This window comes from Callorhinus ursinus, unplaced genomic scaffold, assembly GCF_003265705.2.
Source record: "Callorhinus ursinus isolate GAN/ISIS: 27379988/994484 unplaced genomic scaffold, GSC_fseal_2.0 scaffold2, whole genome shotgun sequence".
Taxonomy (NCBI): Eukaryota; Metazoa; Chordata; class Mammalia; order Carnivora; family Otariidae; genus Callorhinus; species Callorhinus ursinus.
The window spans coordinates 98,193,052-98,212,444 of NW_027397064.1; the positions used below are offsets into that span (position 1 = coordinate 98,193,052).

Genomic DNA, 19,393 nt, shown 5'->3' on the forward strand with positions numbered 1-19,393 from the left:
GTTGGGTCTGACAGAGTTGAGAAGGGGTTCTAGGCACAGGTACCGAGAGGAGTCGAAGCCTAAGCTGTGTGTCAAAGTGCATGGTGTATTGAGGGGCGGTGTGTGGACCGGGGAAGCCAGAATGTGGGCTCAGAGAAGGAAAGGGGGCCTCCAGGCAGGCCGCTTAGACTGGGGAGGTTCTGGAGATAATAAGGAGAGACATTTTCTTCAGGAGGCCCAGGGAGCTCACTGGACAGCAGACAGAGGGGGGACATGATAGGTGTGGGTATACAGACCAGCTAGCATGCGTGCAGCTGAGCTCTGACCCGAGTTAAGAACAGCTATCAGGGTGGCAGTGGGAACAGATAGGCAGTGACACTTTGAGGGTCACTCTGAACCTGACAAGGCCAGCTCACTGATTCCAGCTGAGAGAGACCAGTCCTGGATTACTGGGTGAATATAGTGCTGTCAAAGTCAAGGATCACAAGGGCAAGAAAGTTCATCCAGAAAAACAATGAATGAGGACTGATCCAGAGAGGCTCTATCATGGAGTGCTCATGTCCCGTGGGAGGCTGGAAAGCGGATGGGGAGCTCACTGGAGCCCACTGGCTGACCAGGAAGAAGGCAGGTTCGAAACGTCATGCTAAGAGCTCAATTAGCTCAGTCTGTCCACAGAGAGGGTGGCAGGGCACCCTAATGCTGCTCCTGGGGTTAAGGGTCACTTAGCAGTGGGTTATGCGGAATGAGGGCAGGGGGGGCCTGATGATGACAGGGAGCCCCTTCTGGTGGTGGCTTTCACTAACTATGCTATGATGCACACCCTACCACGCTCATGTGGGACAGAACCCTCGCCTCCCGTGCCTCCCAGGACCAGTCCTGAGAGTGTTTGTGGTTGATGCACGTACTCTGGCGGTAGAGTTCAATAAATCTCTTCTGATACTGTATTAGCTCAGCTCGGCTGGGTACTTCATCAATCTTGCGATGCAAAATTGCTATTTCTCGATTTCTTCGAGCCTAAATGCAAAAGGAAGGGGGAGACAACACTATTTGGTAAAAGGTCTTACATGTTCTCTGGGGAGCCAAAATACTGCCCCCACCTCCTTCTGAGCGTAACCACACACCCCATCCAAAAATCCGCTATTGGCTTGAGGTCCCCATCTCAGATTCTGATGGACCCTCCTCCCACTTCATGACACATGGAGAAGGTGTGTGTGTGGCTATGAACTAGAACCAGAGAAGGCAGCAAATGAATGGCTAGGGATGGAAGATCCTACATGGGAAGGGCTTTTGTGGACAGCCCTCGGCCATCCCTCTAGGCCCCAAAGCACTCAAGAGTAGCTGATTCCACCATCACCAAGTGGGGAGTGGGAATGAAAAGGAAGGCCTCCCAGATGACGAAGAAAGGATGCCCCCCTGCTGCCTCCATATAAATTCCAAATTCCTTAGCCTATTGAAAAGCTCCTACAATTTACTCCTATAGTATCTTTCTCGCACTTTCGCCCTACCACGGACTGGGGGTACAGGAGCCAAACTGGCCACTGACGGCACTGGGGAGGCAGAGCAGTGCAGTGTGGACGGGCTCCCACACCTCCTTTCTACTGGCTCCCCCTTCTCACCAGCATTTAGATAGGCTAAGGTCCCTCACCCCTCTAAAGCCCTTCACTAAGCCCCGATCACCTTTCAGCCAGCAGGCTCTTTCTTCGGCGGCAGCAGCCCAACTTCCTGACGGCCAGCACCCCCAGGGCCTGTAGCCGCCCCCACGCCCGCAGTCATCGTCTCCCCACTGGCAGCTGGCTTCTCCCAACACCGGCCACACTGCTCTCACTAAGTCACCACAGACCTTCTCTGGGAGACAGTTCATGGGTAATTGTCAGCTTCCAGCTTCCTTGATTTCTAGTAAAATTTACCATTCTCTCTGCTGAGCCCTCTGCTCAGCCTCCACAAGACCCTGGCTTCCCCATCCCTCCAGCTACCTCACTGGGGGGGGGTTCCTCCTTTTCCACTGCCTGTCCTTACACAGGTTTCACCCCACTGTCACAGCTCTGGTTACCACCAACATAGTGCCGCCACCTAATGGCCAGCCCAGACTACCCTGAGCATCAGACCTGACACCCAATCACTTCTTGGACACGTCTACTTGGTTGAGTGTCCTAACTTTCAAGAGCTGCAAACAGATCTCAGTAACACTCCTATTCACACACACCCCCTTGAACCCTATTTTTTAATGCTTTTTCTCAATGAATACAGGTACCCACCCGAGTCAGAAATTCAAGCACCATCCTTGACTCCTCTGTTTCTTTGACTCAACTGATGCTAAGTTCCATCAGATATGGCTTCTCAATCTCTCCCATGCCAGTTCATGTCCGCCCAGCCCCACGGCCCCCGCTCGGGCTCCGGACCCCAGCAGGCTTATGGTTTTACTGTAGCTTCCCTCTAGGGAGTCTGAAGCTGCCCAGGATTGGCAATATGCATATCAACTCCCTTGTACTTTGATGTATAGGGACATATCTTGGTTCTCAAATAGCCAGCCAGCTCCCAGAAGATGGGCCATCCCATTTACTATTCCTGGTGCCTAACACAACACTGAATATACATAGAGTAAGCACACAGTCACAAAGTCTTCAAGCATGCAGCTGTATATTTTCCTGGTTTCATTTAATTCTGTTTCTTTAAAGATTAGCAGTGTCCCTGTATCAAGGACAAATCTGATGCACCCGAATTTAACCAAACAGCTCAGCAAAGTAAGCAAGAGCTAAAGATAGGCGAGACAGGGACTCACTAGCCCCTGCAGCCCTTTGGCCATTCCCGTTGGAGCCTGGCTTTCTCTTCCCGGAGAACAGGGAGAAGGCCCAAGCCAAAGGACAACATGAGCTAACTCTGGGCTTCCGAGCTTCCATGAGCCAGATTCTGGCAATGCCAGGGATTTTGCAAAGAAATTTTGACTCTGTGTGACTTCAGCTTTGGAACCAACCATATTTGATGGCTTTCTTACAAACCTCCAAGGTTATCAAATAAGACCACTAAAATGGGCACGTGATTTTAGAGGAAAAGTACTAGACAAGAGCTCTGGAACTTGAAGGCTGGCTTTGGCACTTACTAGCTGCTTGACTTTGGACAAGTACTTAACTGATTTGAGTCAATTACTTCATACAGAAAATGAAGCTAATACTGACTCTCCACCCAGAGATCTCTATCAAATCCATCGAGATGACCGTGAAAGTAACGTACCAATGTGAGGTGCTACTGTCAACATCTTAAACCCCACAGTTCAACTCCAGACAGAACAATGGAAAACAGCAGCCTCCGTACCTGTCGTTCTTAGATACCGAGACTTCCTAGTTCTCTACAGGATACCCAGATAAGTGTATTTATGTGTTTTTTTGTTCTTGCTTTCACTTACCTGTAGTAAACGGATCTTGTAAAGTTTCTCTTTCTCCATGTTATACCGTCTGTCTAGGTCTTCCTAAAAATTGGAAAAGGACACAATTATCTAAGAGCAGGAAACTTTCATTCTTCGATAAAGTCTTTTGGAACTGAATATTTTTATCATATCTTTCCATTCTGAGGCTCCAATTTTCTTTTCTCAAATGGCTGAGTTTAAGGCCTGGGTCTTATGTGAAGTATCCCCCAAACTTATGTGCCGCCCCAAAACTATGATGATAAGGAGATAATTACTACTTAAAGAATCTGTTGTTCTAAGTCCCTGTGTTTATAGTGACACTGGTTTGCTTTCTATGTTTCTACTTAGAGCTACACTGTCCAACATGATAGCCACTAGCTGTGTGTAGCTATTTAAATTTACATTTACTGAAATTTAAGAATGTTCAGTTTCTCAATTGCAATAGCCACACACCAAGTGCTCAGTAGCCACAAGGAGCTAGTGGCTATCATACTGAACAGTGTAGCCACAGAACACTGCCATCACTGCAGAAAGTTCTTTTGGACAGCACTGAAGTACAAGAGAGGAGCTAGCTCTCACTGAGCCCAGTGAGGTAAGACATGGTTAGATGGTTTGCTACATCAAAGAAAGCTATGAAAGGGGTCAGAGGTGTCCTCTCCCCCAGCACATGTGTGTACACGTGCGCACACACCCCCACACTCAGACTCTTCCACAGGGCTCAGCTGCACGCAAACCCCACACGACTGTACTACAGGACTCCTGACGCTCATTCTCTAGTCTGAGGGCACAAAGGGAAGAGGCAAACATTAAAGGAGGCAAGTGTTTAGAGTTTTCCTGCTTTGCTCTTCTTCCTCTTTTTTCTTTTTTTCTTTCTCCTGGATGTTTGTTTTGGACGGTGGGGAGCACTGGTTTAACTCAGAACAGGGGTCAGCAAACTACTGCCCATGAGTTAAACCATACAACCCTTGGGCCAAATTCACGTCACTGCTTCTTTTTGTGAATAGCTTTATAGGAGCACAGCCATGTTCTTTCATTTCCAGACTGACTATGGCTGCTATAGCAGGGCTGGCACACCACGCTGAACCTATTTCCTATCTGGCCCTTTACAGTTTGCTGACCTTGGAATTAGTACAGTAGAGAGTTTTCCCCCCTGCAGCACCCCACCCCTCAGAGCCTACGCACTGTGACCAGCCTGTGTGGCGAAGGCATGCTTCTCCCCTTCTCAGCTGAGATGCCCGAGCAGACACAGAATGCCTGCACAAAGTGCAAGGAGAAAACCCACCAGAATGGCGGTCTTCAGGACCATCCCTGTGGAGACTCTGCTTCCATCTGAGGGGCTGTGTGTGTACAATGGGGCAATGCCCCAGAGAGCCCGCCCAGGAAGTGGTGGTCATAGAGAAAACTTCAGTAGGCCTGAGAAACTGTCAGGGGAGGGTACAAGGCTGGCCACCACTCCCGTGGAGGACAATGACAGTGCTGAGAATGGGTGGGTACTTACATTATGAGTCATCCCAGGGGTTAGGGCACCATGTGGCTCTCCAGCAGATAGGCTCTGAAACGATGAAAAGGAATGCACACATTCCCGAGTAAGGGGAATGGGACAGAAGCTGTGGGTCTGCATTGTAGGAAGGGGGGGGGGGGGGGAAGGGGGACCGTGTCCTTGGGCCCCAGATTTTAAATTCTTAAATGGGTGTCACACCCAAACAAGCCAAATGGCAACTGTCTTTGAACGTAATAATCCCTCTAACAAGATGTGATTGCTAAGAAGAGAAACAGGATCCTGAAAGTCTAATTTGTAGAAACTCAGAGGCTGACTGGGCTGACGAACTGAGCCCGAAAGGTTCGGTTCTAGAAACAACCGGAAAGACCAGCTGTGTGATGACGGTCCCAGGACACCACTGCACTGGGAGGCCAGACTCTGCTGCTCCTCCGTGCCAGTCCCGTGCCACCAGCACGGAGGCACCTTCAAGACCGACGTGCTACACAGCCAGGGGCCCGGTCCCTGAGCGGAGGGCACGTGGACAGGTGCTGGTTGGCTTGGAACCGCCTCTTCCCCTCCCTGAGCCCTGAGCTGCCCCAGCCGGTTCTCAAGGGAGGGAGCAGTCAACGGACTCTGAGACCATGTCTAGCTCGCGCAATCTAAGCACAGGGGGTCTCAGGGAATGAGCTTGGAACGAAGTGTGAGAGGGGGAAACACAAACAGCAATCCCTACAATCTCATTTGGTGAGAGAAACACTTTTCTTTCCGGCCTGTGTTTTAACTTAACTTTTAATGGAAGCTCACACTAGCTCCTCGGAGGAGCAAGTCCTCTGTCCTGAGAGCAGCTGGTCGGACGTGTTCCGTACGTCCAGCAATGTTCAGTGCACTGGGGCTCTGATGCTACCTCTTGTTTTCTGCTTCCCCCTGCCTTTTAGGGGTGGGGCCTGTCCCTAGGCAGGAGTGGAGGATGGGACCAATAAAGCCGTACAACACTTAGAGAACAGGTTCCCTGGGAAACAGAGCTCAGAATTCCTAGAAATGCCCCTTCCCTAAATGGAGAGAGAGGCCAGACTTGTCATTTGGTTATTGCCATCTGGGGTGGCTGCTTGGTGCACACCCACTGCTGCCTTTTATCCACCAGCAGAAGAAAAAGGGGAGGCATGGAAATCTAAGAAAATCCTGTGCTGAAAAGAGTTGGGAAGTGTGTGTTCAGAGGACCAGGTTATGGGAACTGGCCGGTCCTTCTTAGCGTCAGACTCTCTGCTGCAGTCCCCCAGAAATCCTTCCACTGAGAAGTCACAACAGCACCTAACAGGTCCTTTGGAGCCTGTATTTACCTTCTCCTCTCCGCCTGGTGCTCTCTCGGCTTTCAGGTTTTCAATTTCCTGCTGCAGCCGTGTCATCTCCTCCTTTAAAAGTGAAACAAACATTTACAAAACTCAGACAAGCTAGGAAATGGACTTGTGCACGCACCGCCCCTCTGCTGGACTGCCTGGAACGAGGGCTTACCACACGACACACAGGCAACCTACTTTTACAGGACAGCCCTGGGTTCACATGATGTTATTCTTTCACACTTTCTAAGACTTTTAAATATATACATACATATATGTTTGTAAATTAGTGTTTGTTAGACTGTGCTCTCAATTTGGGGTTTGGCACACCCAGTTACTAATCTCACTCCCTTCCGGCACCCCTGGGGGGCACCCACTGTAGCACCCTATTCATCTTACACAACTGACAGAACTGCTCCAGGATTCTACTTTTCCGATGGCACCCGAGTAGGACGCCACAACGGGATAAGGGGAAGTAAGGTGAGAGATTTCACAAGAGTCCTGGTTCAAGGTCTGCTGACATCAAGCAACACTTACTCGACAATGTGCTTTAAACTCTTGTTCCTGACTTTTCAGATTTTCATTCATGGCTACAAGTGCTCTCAAGTTCTGCAGGATACTGAAGAGAGAAGACCAAACAATGACATATGGAAAGCTGTTATGATTTTCTGAATCACAACTAAAACCAAGCCCCCAGCTAAAGAGGGACTCCCTTTTTATTTTCCTTTGTCTCTCCCAAGACTGTCTAATGGGTTCTCCACAAGTGATAATGACTACTATTTAACTGACATTATTACTCATTTATATACCCAAGCCCATCAGGCCCCATCCAAACAAACATCACAGAACCCAGAATTAAAATGTCAACTGCAGAAACATCAATGAGTTTCAAGAGTCCTGGATCCTTGGTACCAATTACTCAACAGTCCTCAGAGCATAGACAGCATCATAAACCGTCTCTAATTTCCATGAAAAGGAAACAAATTGCTTAGGGTCATTAAAAGAATTAACTGGAAAATAAAAACGTCAAGTATCTGACAGGACTTTGCTCCATATCATGAAAGAAGGGTTTCTAATTATCAAGCCAAGTAATCTGTGGGTACTTCTTTGCTAAAAATGTCCTTCAGGGGCGCCTGGGTGGCTCAGTCATTACGTGTCTGCCTTTGGCTCAGGTCATGATCCCAGGGTCCTGGGATTGAGCCCCACGTCGGGCTCCCTGCTCGGCAGGAAGCCTGCTTCTCCCTCTCCCACTCCCCCTGCTTGTGTTCTCTCTCTTGCTGTGTCTCTCTGTCAAATAAATAAATAAAATCTTTAAAAAAAAAATGTACTTCAAATCTGGGGCTGCTCAATCCGTGCCTGAGGCTTTTTATCATTCAAATGAGTGACATCCAGGGAGCTTTGACCACCTCACCGATTTGGTGCTAAAAAGGTCAAATGTAAGTGAATCTCACATGTAACTTACATTGTTAAAGACAATTTAAAATGAAGAAAAAAAAAGCCCAGCAGCTGTTTCTTAGTTAATAAAAAAAAAATAAAATAAAATACTGCACCTTTAATCTTTAATTTAAGCACCTTTAATCCCAAGGAGGCGGGGCTGAAATGTTAACAGTAAGAAATCTGGTAGCCAGGGTTGACGCCAAGGAGGACTGGGTGGCTGGGGCACATGGGGGTGGGGGCAGGGAGGAAGACTTTCACCACATGCCTTTTTGTTCTGCGAATGTATTATTTGGTTCTCAAAAACAGAAAAACCAAAAAAAGCAAAAGTAAAAATATGCTGCTTCTCCTCCCAAGGGGAATCAGGAGAACGAGGTGGCCGGCTCTGTGCGGCGGCACCATAGGTCAGCATGTGCCCGAGCAACGGGGAGTCGCCACATTCTGGATAGGGCATGTGGAAGGAAATGACCTGTGTGGGGCTGGAGGCAATGACCCTGGGCTCCTTGGTCCTGTGCTCAAACAAAATAAACCACCAGGCACTGGCAGACTTAACTTTCTTCAAGGAGAAAATACACATAGGCTGAAACCTCTCACCTGGGATCCGCTTTGGATTCTATCTTCTCCAGGGCCGCTTGCTCTTTGTCCAGCTTCTCACTGTGATGCTTCAGCTGCGAGAGAGAAAGAAGGTGCTGCCGCTCGGGACTGGGGAGGACAGCAGAGTGAGTGCATCCTCCCTCCCCAGGCTCACATCTGCACCCCACGTCTGGCCGCTGGCCCAGCCCACCGGACCTGGCTGTACGCTGGAGAAAACAGGTGGACGAGAGAAACAGGATGGGGTGGGGGAGGACGGCACGGAAAGGTCAACACCGGACCCTTTTGGTACAAGAAACCTTGGCAATAGCTCTAAGTCACAGCAGCAGATGGCTGGAAAGCCAAAAGTAGTGCCGACAGCAGGTGCCTTTCGGCAGGTCAGCGGGAAGGGGGAAGTAAGAAGAGGCTACGAGAGACAGACCTGGTTGAAATGCCACACTACCACGGTCATGGCTCTGAGCAGGGCTAGGTTAAATCCATCTTCTTGAATAGCTTCACTTTCTTCTTCTGAGTCAGACAGTGAGGATTTAAAAATAGAAATTTTAAAGAAACTCGGGTTTCCATTTATAAGGTGTACAGTTGTATCACAGAATGTTAAGCCGCTAAAAAAAAAAAGTAAGAATAAAGCAGCTCTTTTATGGTGATTTATCTCTAGGATCTACTGTTAGCTGGAAGAAAACAATGTACAAAACATCAATGCCATGTCTTTCCAGTGTGTATAAGGGAATGTATACCCTGAATGTATACATGTATAAAAGGATATACATGTTACCTGTATGTGCATGAAATATTTCTGAAAAGATTCGTAAGAGACCAGTTACTCTCAGGTAACTATATGGTTGGGCTACAGCGGTACAACCTTTGCACTTTCTGAATTTTGAACTATGTGAATTGTGTTACCTACTCAAACAAAACCCCAAAAAACAAGAAACAAGTTAAAAAAGGTTCCAAGGGTGCTAGCTGAAAACAGAAGAGCACAAGTTGCAATCAGCCCTTCTTGCCTCAAGTCCTAAAAAACCCAGACAATTAGGGTCAACTACAGGAGCGGGTACCTCGGGGCCAAGAAGATGGCCAACAGAGAGGCAGGGCTGAGGAGGCCTGCGGTGCGGGATCAGCAGACACAGGAAGGACGGTCTGCGGGGCTGGCGTCACAGTGGGAGAGCCAGCTGGGCTAAGCAGTGAAGCCTGGCTCCCCTACCCTCGAGCTGGAGCTCAAGCCCCAGAGGCAGGCAGGCAGGCTCCCAGAATCGGCCAGACCCGGGTGAAAGGCGGAGTGCCCAGGCCCCAAATACCACTTACTACTGGCTGATCTCACCCAACAGTAGAAGCCACCCTTCCAGAATAATCACCCGAAGCAGGCTGGAGGCCATGGGGACAGAACCCACGCAGCTGGTAACGGGGAGTTTCAGAATCAAGGATAAGCACACCACCAAGGACTATCAGACACGTGAAGGAAGGTAAGACCACAAAATGAGAAAGGTAAAACAGAACAAATGAATTTTGATCAGAAGACAGTTTATAGATCAAGAAAAACCTTAGACACCATTAATGCCCTGAGAGAAATGGGAGAGAATACTGCATATACTACAAAGAACCAACCTCACACACAGGAAATTAAAGTCGGGATTGCCGAAACCAAAAAGTGGACAGGCTCGCTGCGGGCGGCCCACCTCTGCAGGGGCGCGCAGCCTCTCTGTGGGCGTCACGTGCTGCCATCTGTCCTTGACCTTCCCTGCCCTGCTCGACTTTACCCAATCTGCCAGAAAGACAGGTCTTCCCTGTTTTTTGAGGCCGCCAGGTTACCGTGGGAGGGCAGGAGTCACTGAGAAGGTGAAACCAGGGCCCATGGGGGGGAAAGGGGTCAGAGTGCTCGTGTCGGCCAATCCTTGAATGGAACGGATAAGGAGGCTGAGACCCAAAGGTGAAGTTCATTACTTATTCAGGGGTCTGGTCTTCAGTATTCTGACCAGTCAGGCTTCTTCGGAAGCTGCTGAGTGCCAGGTTTGGTACAGATCCCATTTTCCTATAGATGGGACTTAGTGTGACTGCCCTACTATACAGAGTGAGCCCTCGGAGAGGTCTTTGGGGCCACACACACAGTGCTGGAGTTCTGGAAGCCTCTGCACGGCTTCAGTAACCCATCTGCAGAACAGGGATGGTAACAGCGTTGCTAGTGTGGTCACGGAGAGTCGGGGACTGGTAGAAGGGAGGTGCCCAGGGCACACCCAGCACACACTGATGCTGGCTGCTATGATTATCTGAGGATAAGAACACCATCTCCTATTATTGACTTAAATCACACTCCCTACCCTTCTAGCACATGAAAGGAGCTCAACAAATACCCGACTTAGGACAAAGAAAATGACTTCAGAGCCACTTAGGATTTATATCCTAAGGCACGTAAGTGTCTTAGGAAATTGGTATCAAGACGCTTTGCCTTTAATCTCGCCCAGATGGTTATACAAAAACTGATCTATGACTTGGCAAACTTCACGCCAAGGACTCTGTGGCATTAACGTTTAGATAGCGGCAGGGTTCCACCCCAGGAGTGGGCCATCCAACCCATAGGAATGCAGTCACCGAGCAGTGTAAAGAGAGCTCATCTGTCCAAATGCAACACAGGCATCTTTGGAAATAATGAAAAAAAATTCACTCTAACTCTCATTCTTTTGCCTGCCCTTTTCAAACATTCCGACAATCACTGAAGAGATGAGCCCAGGTCAGAATTACAAAGTTTTGTCAGCAGGACAGCAAGGCGGTGCCACATATGGCTACAGAAACAAGAATTTGAAGTGGGCAAATTTCACGTGAAATTTAAAGAAGGGGGGTGGTTGCCTTAGTCTCAGAGAGGTCTCTGAGGATCAGTCCGGCTTCCACACAGTTCGGGAAGTACTGGGCGGGCCCTGCGTACGGCCCTTGCAGAATACAGCTAGAGCTCGAGCACGGTCAAAATCACCAGGAGGGACCAGCACATCCAGATGAGGGCAGCTTTCTATGGAAACGTGAGGGACACAGATATCGAAACCCCTCATGACAGAGCCGGCATCAGAAGCGTTTGTTTTCCTGGCCTGGTTGCCTAGGCAATGAGAAGTGGGAGGTAAACAACACTCCGGCTGATGGGAGGTGGCACACTCGAAACCCAGATCACGTGGTTTGAAATATACCCATCGCCCTCCTCCTCCTGAGACCCTGTCCCCCATCCCGCCTAGAAGTAAGCCGGCAATTCCGAACAACAAATCACAGCCCTCTGCAGTTCTCTCATCGTATCAAAAGAAACCCTCTCAGTCTTTAAGAATTCAGGATTTCGAAGCTATTCTAAGGCCTGCAGCTTGTGGAGGTTGTAGCGGAGTGGGGCCCACTCACCGTGAGGGGCCCTTCAAGTTCTGTGAGGCCCGTGCCCTGCCCATCAGCCTGGCCTTCCACAGGAAGCCCTTCCCGATCCTCAGGGCCCATGGCAATGTCTCCTGCCAAGATGGCTGAGGCTTTAGAACGTGGGAGCACGGGTAACCTGAGGGCAGGGGTCATGCACTACCATGTGCTTGTCCTCTGTCCCCAGATGGCCCCGAGCCCTGAAACCCCACACAGACTGACGATAGAGGGCATTCCATTAGTGGTGCAGGTCAAAAGCGGTTCTGAAAATCTCCTCACCTCTGTCAGAGTTTGCTTTGTTTCATCGTATCTGGCTTGTAGGCTGGTATGACTTGCCTGCAGCTGTGAAAGAAAGAGAAAAGATATCTGCTCTCATTCAGTCCTCACAACAGCACAGCTGTGGGTGGGATCCCCGTCTCACAGATGGGAAAATGGAAATTCAACAGTTTAAACTGAGTGAGTGTGGGAATTTCAGAATGGTTGCCAACAACAAATGAAGAAAAAATTCATATAATTAGCACCAACCACACATCAGGTGACAAACTAGATATTCTACATAAATCCTATCATTGAATCTACACAATCAATGGAAGAAGACATTTTTCTTATTCTACAGATGAGGAAATAAAGACTCAGAGGGGTTAAGTTACTGGACAAAAGTTTCACGGCTGCTAACTGATAAAGCCAGGATTCAAATCCAGGTCTGACTTTTCTGTATGGCTACAATCAGTTCACTTAACCACTATGCCCATTCCCAGAATACAAACTGCATTTCACAACTCAGGATTCTAGCACAGAATGACTGACGGGCAAACAATCTGAGATAGAAGAACAAATTCAGGACTTCAACACGAAGAGACAGAAAATGAAATACCTTTCCTGTTCAAAGTTACATGACTGTAAACTTACATCAGGAAAATGTCATTTCTCTTTTCCTTCCTAACAGATATATCCTCGTGCTGTCTGTGAACTTTTAGAAATCTGAAAACATTCATCGAAAGCTCAGAGGGTTTGTACAATTCCACTTTTGAAAAGGGAAAGTGGCAGAAAATGACATCAGACTCTGGTGGTTACCCGCATACAAATTAGCAATGAGAAATTTTATCCTGTATCTCAATGACTGCTTCAAAATAACTTGCCCCATCCTTGAACATGTAAGCAACCCATTAAGAATTATGTCGCCTTCAGAAATCACTACTCCTAAATCACGCTTCTAGTCTGATGAATGGTTACCTTTCCAACAAGGCCTATCAAGTAGCCGACTCAAGCACAGAGCAAGAGTGATAAAGGAGGGAAGCAGGTGGCCCTGGCTTTTCCCTTTTTAAAGGAAGCCATCTGTGCAATGACAACTTTCATTGACATGTTGTGTAACCAGCAGAGAGCATTTCTGGAGAGTTTGTTTTTCTCTTGAAATACTAGTGACTGAACTCTTTCTTGAAGCCCTTTTGTGGCTCTAGGAAGGGGTCCTAGCATTCCGCACCTTCCTGTCCACCTCTCACCCGCGCACCTACCCCGCCACCGCTCTGACATTTACCCAGTGCTCTGCTCACATGAGGTGTGTGGGAGGAGGTGACAAACATGACACAGTCCTTGCCCGCAAGGATCTTGACCCAGTGAGCTGGGGATCAGAGTATGAGAATAGCTGGGGCAGAGCCAGGCCCAGGGGAGGACCAAGGAGAGTCTGGCTCAACAGGGCATCTAAGGAAGGCTTCACAACAAAGACTCATGCGAGCTGGATCTTGGCAGGGACGTAGCTTGCTAAGAAGGGAAGACTCATCTCTTCCCTTTGATTAATTTAACTAATAAGAGCTCTCTTCATCTGCTCATCTGACCATCTTTTCTCAAACAGGGGATGCCCCAGTAGCTTAGCCTACTTTTTATCTTGCTGGAATCCTTCATGATTGTCCTACCCTCATTTTCTTCTTCATCATTAACCCCTAGACTCACCCCCAAATTCAGCAGCGGGTTACCACCCCCTTTCTGGATTCCTCTTTCCTTCCTCAATCTCAGGTTTCTGCTCAGCTGCCTACTAGCTGCGGACCATGAGATGCTCTTTACTCCTTCTCTTGCTTTGCCCCTCCTTCCATTTCTCTGTTGGGCTAGGACTCTCCCCACGGTTGTCACCAAGGCCACGAGTGCATCCTGCTCGCTTTCCACCTGCATGATCTCGGAACAGGAGTTCTTGGATTTAAAGAGTTTGGATTCTCTCATATACTGTTGGTAGACATAAAAACTGGTAAAATGGTGAATAATTTGATGGTTTCGAGCAAAATAGAAAATGCCTGTATTTTTGACCCGGCAATTCCACTTTCTAAAATCAATCTTACAGGGCGCCTGGGTGGCTCAGTTGGTTAAGCGACTGCCTTCGGCTCAGGTCATGATCCTGGAGTCCCGAGATCGAGTCCCACATCGGGCTCCCTGCTCAGCAGGGAGTCTGCTTCTCCCTCTGACCCTCTCCCCTCTCATGCTCTCTCTCTATCTCATTCTCTCTCTCAAATAAATAAATAAATAAATAAATCTTTAAAAAAAAAATAAAATCAATCTTACACAAATACTTACATATTTGCACAAAGATGACTGTACAAAGATGTTCATGGTAACATAAATTTGCAGTTGGGGGGGGAACCCTGAAACAATCTACATACCCATGAACAGGGGACGGGTACAGTAAATTACAGTATGTATACAATATGTTGCACTATGAAGTCAATTCAAAACAATGAGGTAGATCTTTATATTCAAAATTTTGGTTTTACCATTAGTAAGCTGTGTGATCACAGGCAAAACTACTTCACTTCTCTGTTTCTAAGTTTCCTTATTCATAAAATGAGGATAAGAGTAGTACACTACTCCTCCACAAGGATGTTGTGTGAAAAGAATGAGTTAGTTCTTCATTCATCTCCACAGCCTAGTTTTATGCCTAGCACAGAGTAGCGCTCAGTGAACATTTGTCAATCAATAAACGCTATTCTTAAGTCTTGTGATTGTCTAGAACGAGGTTGGCAAATTTTCTCATTTTGGGCCAGATGGTAAATATTTTAGGCTTTGTGAGCCACATTTGGGAAGGGCCAAGTATTCAATATTTTAGGCTTTCTGGGCCATGTGGTCTCTGCTGCAACTACTTAGTTCTGCCCCTGGAGCTTGAAAGCAGCCACAGAAAGTATGTAAACAAATAGATGTACATGTATTCCAATAAAACCTTACTTACAAAAACAGGTGGCAGCTGGATTGGCCCAAGGGCTATAGTGTGCTAATCCCTGTTCTAGAACCTCCATTCTAAAATAAACATCTTCACTCCTTCCCCAGTCTCTCCCTTCTTGAAGAAAAGTTTCATATTACTTGAATGAAATTATAAAAAGAAAACACCAACCTCTTCCAGATGTTTGGTCTTCTGCAGAATCTGCTTGTTCAAGGAGATGACTTTTCGACGATGAAGTTGGGAGGTTCCTAATTTTTCTGGACTTTCTTCAGCTGACAGCTCAGACTGCTGTGGGAAACAGGGAGGGCAAGCCCAAAGGATTTAGTAAGCCCACCTCAGTTTACAAAAGACAGACCCATCCCTGCTTACCCTGGGGCAGAGCACAACTCGGCAGCCTGTCAAAACCAAGCCAGGGCAGCCATGGGGTCTTATGCAAAACCCAGGTCCAGAGAAGAAGATTCTAACACAATGATCAAGATCCTTACCAAGGGAATCTGCATTCCTGGCAGAGGGATCAGCATGTGCATAGGAATATGTAACTGTCGTTATGCTGGTATCATATAGGCAACAGGCACCGTCAAAGGAAGAACATGGTCATATCAATATCTTTGTAAGACTGCTCTGGAGTTATCAAGAATGATGAAATGATTCACTTTCACTGAAGTATTGTAAATACATGGTCAAAAAGTTTAACTGTTTGGAAGCATTTATCATGAAAAGCAACAAACAGCCTATTAGTTTATTCCCCCCGCCCCCCATTCATGGGTCAATTCCCTTTTAACCATTTCTTGTTTCTACTCTTTTGGTGTTCACAGAGGATAGATCTGAGAGGGATGGAAGTGGCTGATGGGGCAGCAGGAGATTCCTTAAACTGAATGTGAGGAGGGAAGGGAAAAAAAGGGTTGAGCAGGCAGCAGACCTGTCAGGCCTTGAAGTGAGTCAGGGAGAGATTTCTGGGTGAATGCAGGAACAGCACTGAGAAACCACACAGAGGAGGAGGTAGCTTGTTATGGACACGGAACACAAACATCAGCCTCAGGACAAACAAAAGGTCAATTTTACGTTTTTTTTTTTTAAGATTTTATTTATTTGACAGAGAGAGAGCACAAGCAGAAGGAGCAGGCAGAGGGAGAGGGAGAAGCAGGCTCCCTGCTCAGCAGGGAGCCTGATGTGGGGCTCAATCCCAGGACCCTGGGATCATGACCCGAGCCGAAGGCAGACACTTAACCATCTGAGCCACCCAGGCGCCCTTACTGTTAATAGGAGTCCTTCTAATACTTCTTAGATGATCATAAAAGAGCTTAGATGAGCTTTATTAAACAAATGCCTATTTCCACCACATTTCCTTTTTGACTGGAAGTATCCCAGTACCAAACTAAGTACTGACTTTAAGCCCAAGTGCAACACAACTATTCAGGTACTTAATTTTTCCTGCATGTTTTAGCAGTAATCATAAGCTTGAAAGTCTAGAAGATCTGCCCATGGGGAAAAGAGATGGGAAAGTGAGGAGGAGGAAAAATTGGATGGAATAGTCACCATTTATTTTGGTTAAGGATTTCCCTGAATAATTCAGCAGCACTACTAACAGATGATGAGTTTTTGCTGCTTAATGGCTCCGGAGGTGGGGAACAACCAGCAGGATATGGCTGCATAAAACAGTAAGGAATATGGCTTTCCATCTCCTGGACTGGTGGGCCATCAAGGAAATAGAAAAACTAAGCATTTGGTATTACAACATATCTAGCCTTGAAACCTGGGACTGTGGAAACTGTCACTCCAGCTTATCTGAATCTCTGGGAATTGGAATTACCTTTTAAAAATACATTTGGTCGTATCAAGATATTCACAACCTGTAGTCTAGGGAGGGAGAATTGTTTCTGAAAATGACTTGAGTATAAAAAAAGAGGGTGGAGGAAGGACCACTCCCTCTCAATTTCCAAATCACTTGTCGGAAACAGAATTATAATGAGCTAATTATATCTCCTTTACTTTGATGGTGTCACCCTGAACTATGCCATTAATTTGGCCACTTTTGTCTGCTATATATTTAATAGCTTTTTCTTATAATTCACTTTCAGATTTGGGTTTTAACATCCAACTCAGATTCCTGGACACTGATTTCCTACATGTCTCTGGCATATCTTCAGAGCATTTAACTTATCTCGGAGAATTACATAAGCCTTCTAGCTCATGATTTATTGACATTTGAAATAGAATTAATTCCCTGTTCGTTGGAACTACCCCACAGGTTATGTCCCTATGTTTGATGTCAGGATTATCTTGAATATCCTGACCTCCTACAACTTGCCTGTGTGGCTCTAGACCAGATAGAGCTGTGGGCTGGCAGGCTCCAGGGGATCAGTGTCTCGCTTACCCCCCAGACTTCCCTCAGTCTTTGGGGGCAAGCACATACTCATTCAGTGCTGTTCTGCACCTCTGGTCTGGCTTGGATGGTGTCTCCAAGTTTTAGAAGGTTTGCTGATGAACTGCTTTTGTGGCCAAGGTCCTAAGACCATGAAAAGTGTATTTCCCACCCAGCTTCTTTACCTACCTGGCATACATACAACTTTGTTTTAAAATCAAGGCCTCTGACTTCGCTTCTAAGAACGCTTCTTACAGGAAAACCAGTAGTTATCTTGATATCTGGAAAGAAGGTTTCCAGGCTAGTTGGCTATCTCTTTCTCTTTTTCTCCCTCTTTTACTATCTATCTAGATTTAATGTTTAGCCACATGGTCCCTCAAGACCCTCATAGGGGTCTTTGGGGTCAAAATCTTTTTCTTTTTTTTTTTTTTTTAAAGATTTTGTTTATTTATTTGATGGAGAGAGACAAAGTGAGAGAAGGAACACAAGCAGGGGGAGTGAGAGGGGGAGAAGCAGGCTTCCTGCTGAACAGAGAGCCCAATGTGGGGCTCGATCCCAGGACCCTGGGATCATGACCTGAGCCGAAGGCAGACACTTAACAACTGAGCCACCCAGGTGCCCCCATTTTTTTCATTCTTATTCTCTCATGATTATACAGTGAGGTTTTCCAGATGTTACATGTCATGTGATAATATCATTGCTTTAATGTTAATATATAAAGCATTTATTATTGTTCTTTGTAAATGAATTAATATGTAAGCTACTGAGACCTCAGTAGTCTTTAAGAGTTCTTAAAGGGTCCTGAAACTGAAAATTTTGAGAACCACTACTTTAATCTAAGCGGCCTGGCTCACTAGAGAATCATGTATTGGTCCCAACCATTGATTAGGGCAGCCTTATTAGGAAGGAACTCTAATCAGTGGAGTGGGCCCATCCATCACTTATATAACATTGAGAGAGGAAAGTTCTTTCACTAGACAGGTGATTCAGAGAACCATACACATAGAGAGAAAATACTTACAGTGCACAGAAAGAACCTTGAAGTCACTCTACAAACTGACTATATCTGTTATGATATGCTCTAAGCAGACATGGGCTTTCAAAATCCTTTCTTTTATTGATAGGTAGCAATTCTCATTGCTAAGTGCAGTCCCTTAAATTTGAATCTGCAAAGCATTAATGTATGATAATATCAGAATACTAAATGCCATTTCCATATCTGACATTTCTCTAGCCCAATTAAAATGAATAATATGCACATAAACAGGCCCATAGTTCAATGAATTTGTAGGTTCCTCTGTTTGCCTTTGAGTCTAGAGATGGTGCTATGCAAAGTGCCTTGTTTAATGGGAAGTTATTTTTGTGCAGATATAACAATTTATTCTAGAGCTGAATTGAAGAGTCTTAACCTAGGCAATGGAAAGCTGATGGCTCTATTTTTCAAACATACTTTTTGTTAAGCAATCTAGAGACTGATAAGGGCAGAAACAGGTCTTTAGAGCAGACTGATAAAGGCAAAAACAGGTTTTTAGAGCATCTGGCATCCTGGTCACTGACAGTCACAGTGAGAAGGAAATTGAAGATGACGAAGTTGATCTGGAAGGATCAGACAAAGCTAGACAGATGGAGAACAGGAGAGGAAACTTTAAAGTAAATCCTTGACAGAAAAAATGTAAATCCTTGGGGCATCTTAACGGATTTCTACATGAAAAGTGCAATATCTCTCCACGAATGCCAATCATCCACAAATAATTCCATTTGTGTTTACACTGGAGGGAGGGCTAAAGAACCAATCTAATTTTGTTCAACAATTTCAGATTAAGAACGTGCTTTCAAAACCGCAGTGTGGATTAAGACGACTTCTAGTGCAGATTCAATGTTTCCTAACAATTGACAGATATTCACAACTTCCACTGTTAGGGGAACCAGATTTAAATGTCATTCGATAATATTAGTTTTGTTCAAAATAGTAAATTCCTAAGAGAAACAAAAAATGATTACTTTAGCTAGAACTATATACTTTTATAATGAAAGAGACCCCAAAGGTTATCTACATATCAACTTTCTTCTTAAAATAGGAATCTCTCCTATATTACCTCCCTCCCCGTACTAAAATACCATCCCTAAGCTGTCAGTAAGAAAGATCCCTATCACATGATACAGTTCTATGTCCCGAACAGACGGACTTCAGTTTCTGGCACCTTGATGAATCCTTCTATTGAAAGCAAATAAACAGATGATATAA

The 19,393-nt window shown here is 46.2% G+C and overlaps 1 protein-coding gene across 4 annotated transcripts in view; it reads right to left on the reverse strand.

Moving 5' to 3' along the window:
- CCDC93 (CCC complex scaffolding subunit CCDC93) overlaps positions 1-19,393 on the reverse strand; it is a 92,092-nt gene that overhangs the window by 20,371 nt on the left and 52,328 nt on the right. For all 4 annotated transcript variants that reach the window (XM_025857247.2, XM_025857242.2, XM_073884940.1 and 1 more), the window contains 8 exons: positions 14,958-15,074; positions 11,867-11,929; positions 8,222-8,295; positions 6,731-6,812; positions 6,197-6,268; positions 4,878-4,931; positions 3,380-3,442; positions 885-993 (listed from right to left, as the gene is read on the reverse strand). In XM_025857247.2, coding sequence (XP_025713032.1) covers positions 885-993; positions 3,380-3,442; positions 4,878-4,931; positions 6,197-6,268; positions 6,731-6,812; positions 8,222-8,295; positions 11,867-11,929; positions 14,958-15,074 — 634 coding nt within the window. The remainder of the gene's footprint in view (positions 1-884; positions 994-3,379; positions 3,443-4,877; positions 4,932-6,196; positions 6,269-6,730; positions 6,813-8,221; positions 8,296-11,866; positions 11,930-14,957; positions 15,075-19,393) is intronic.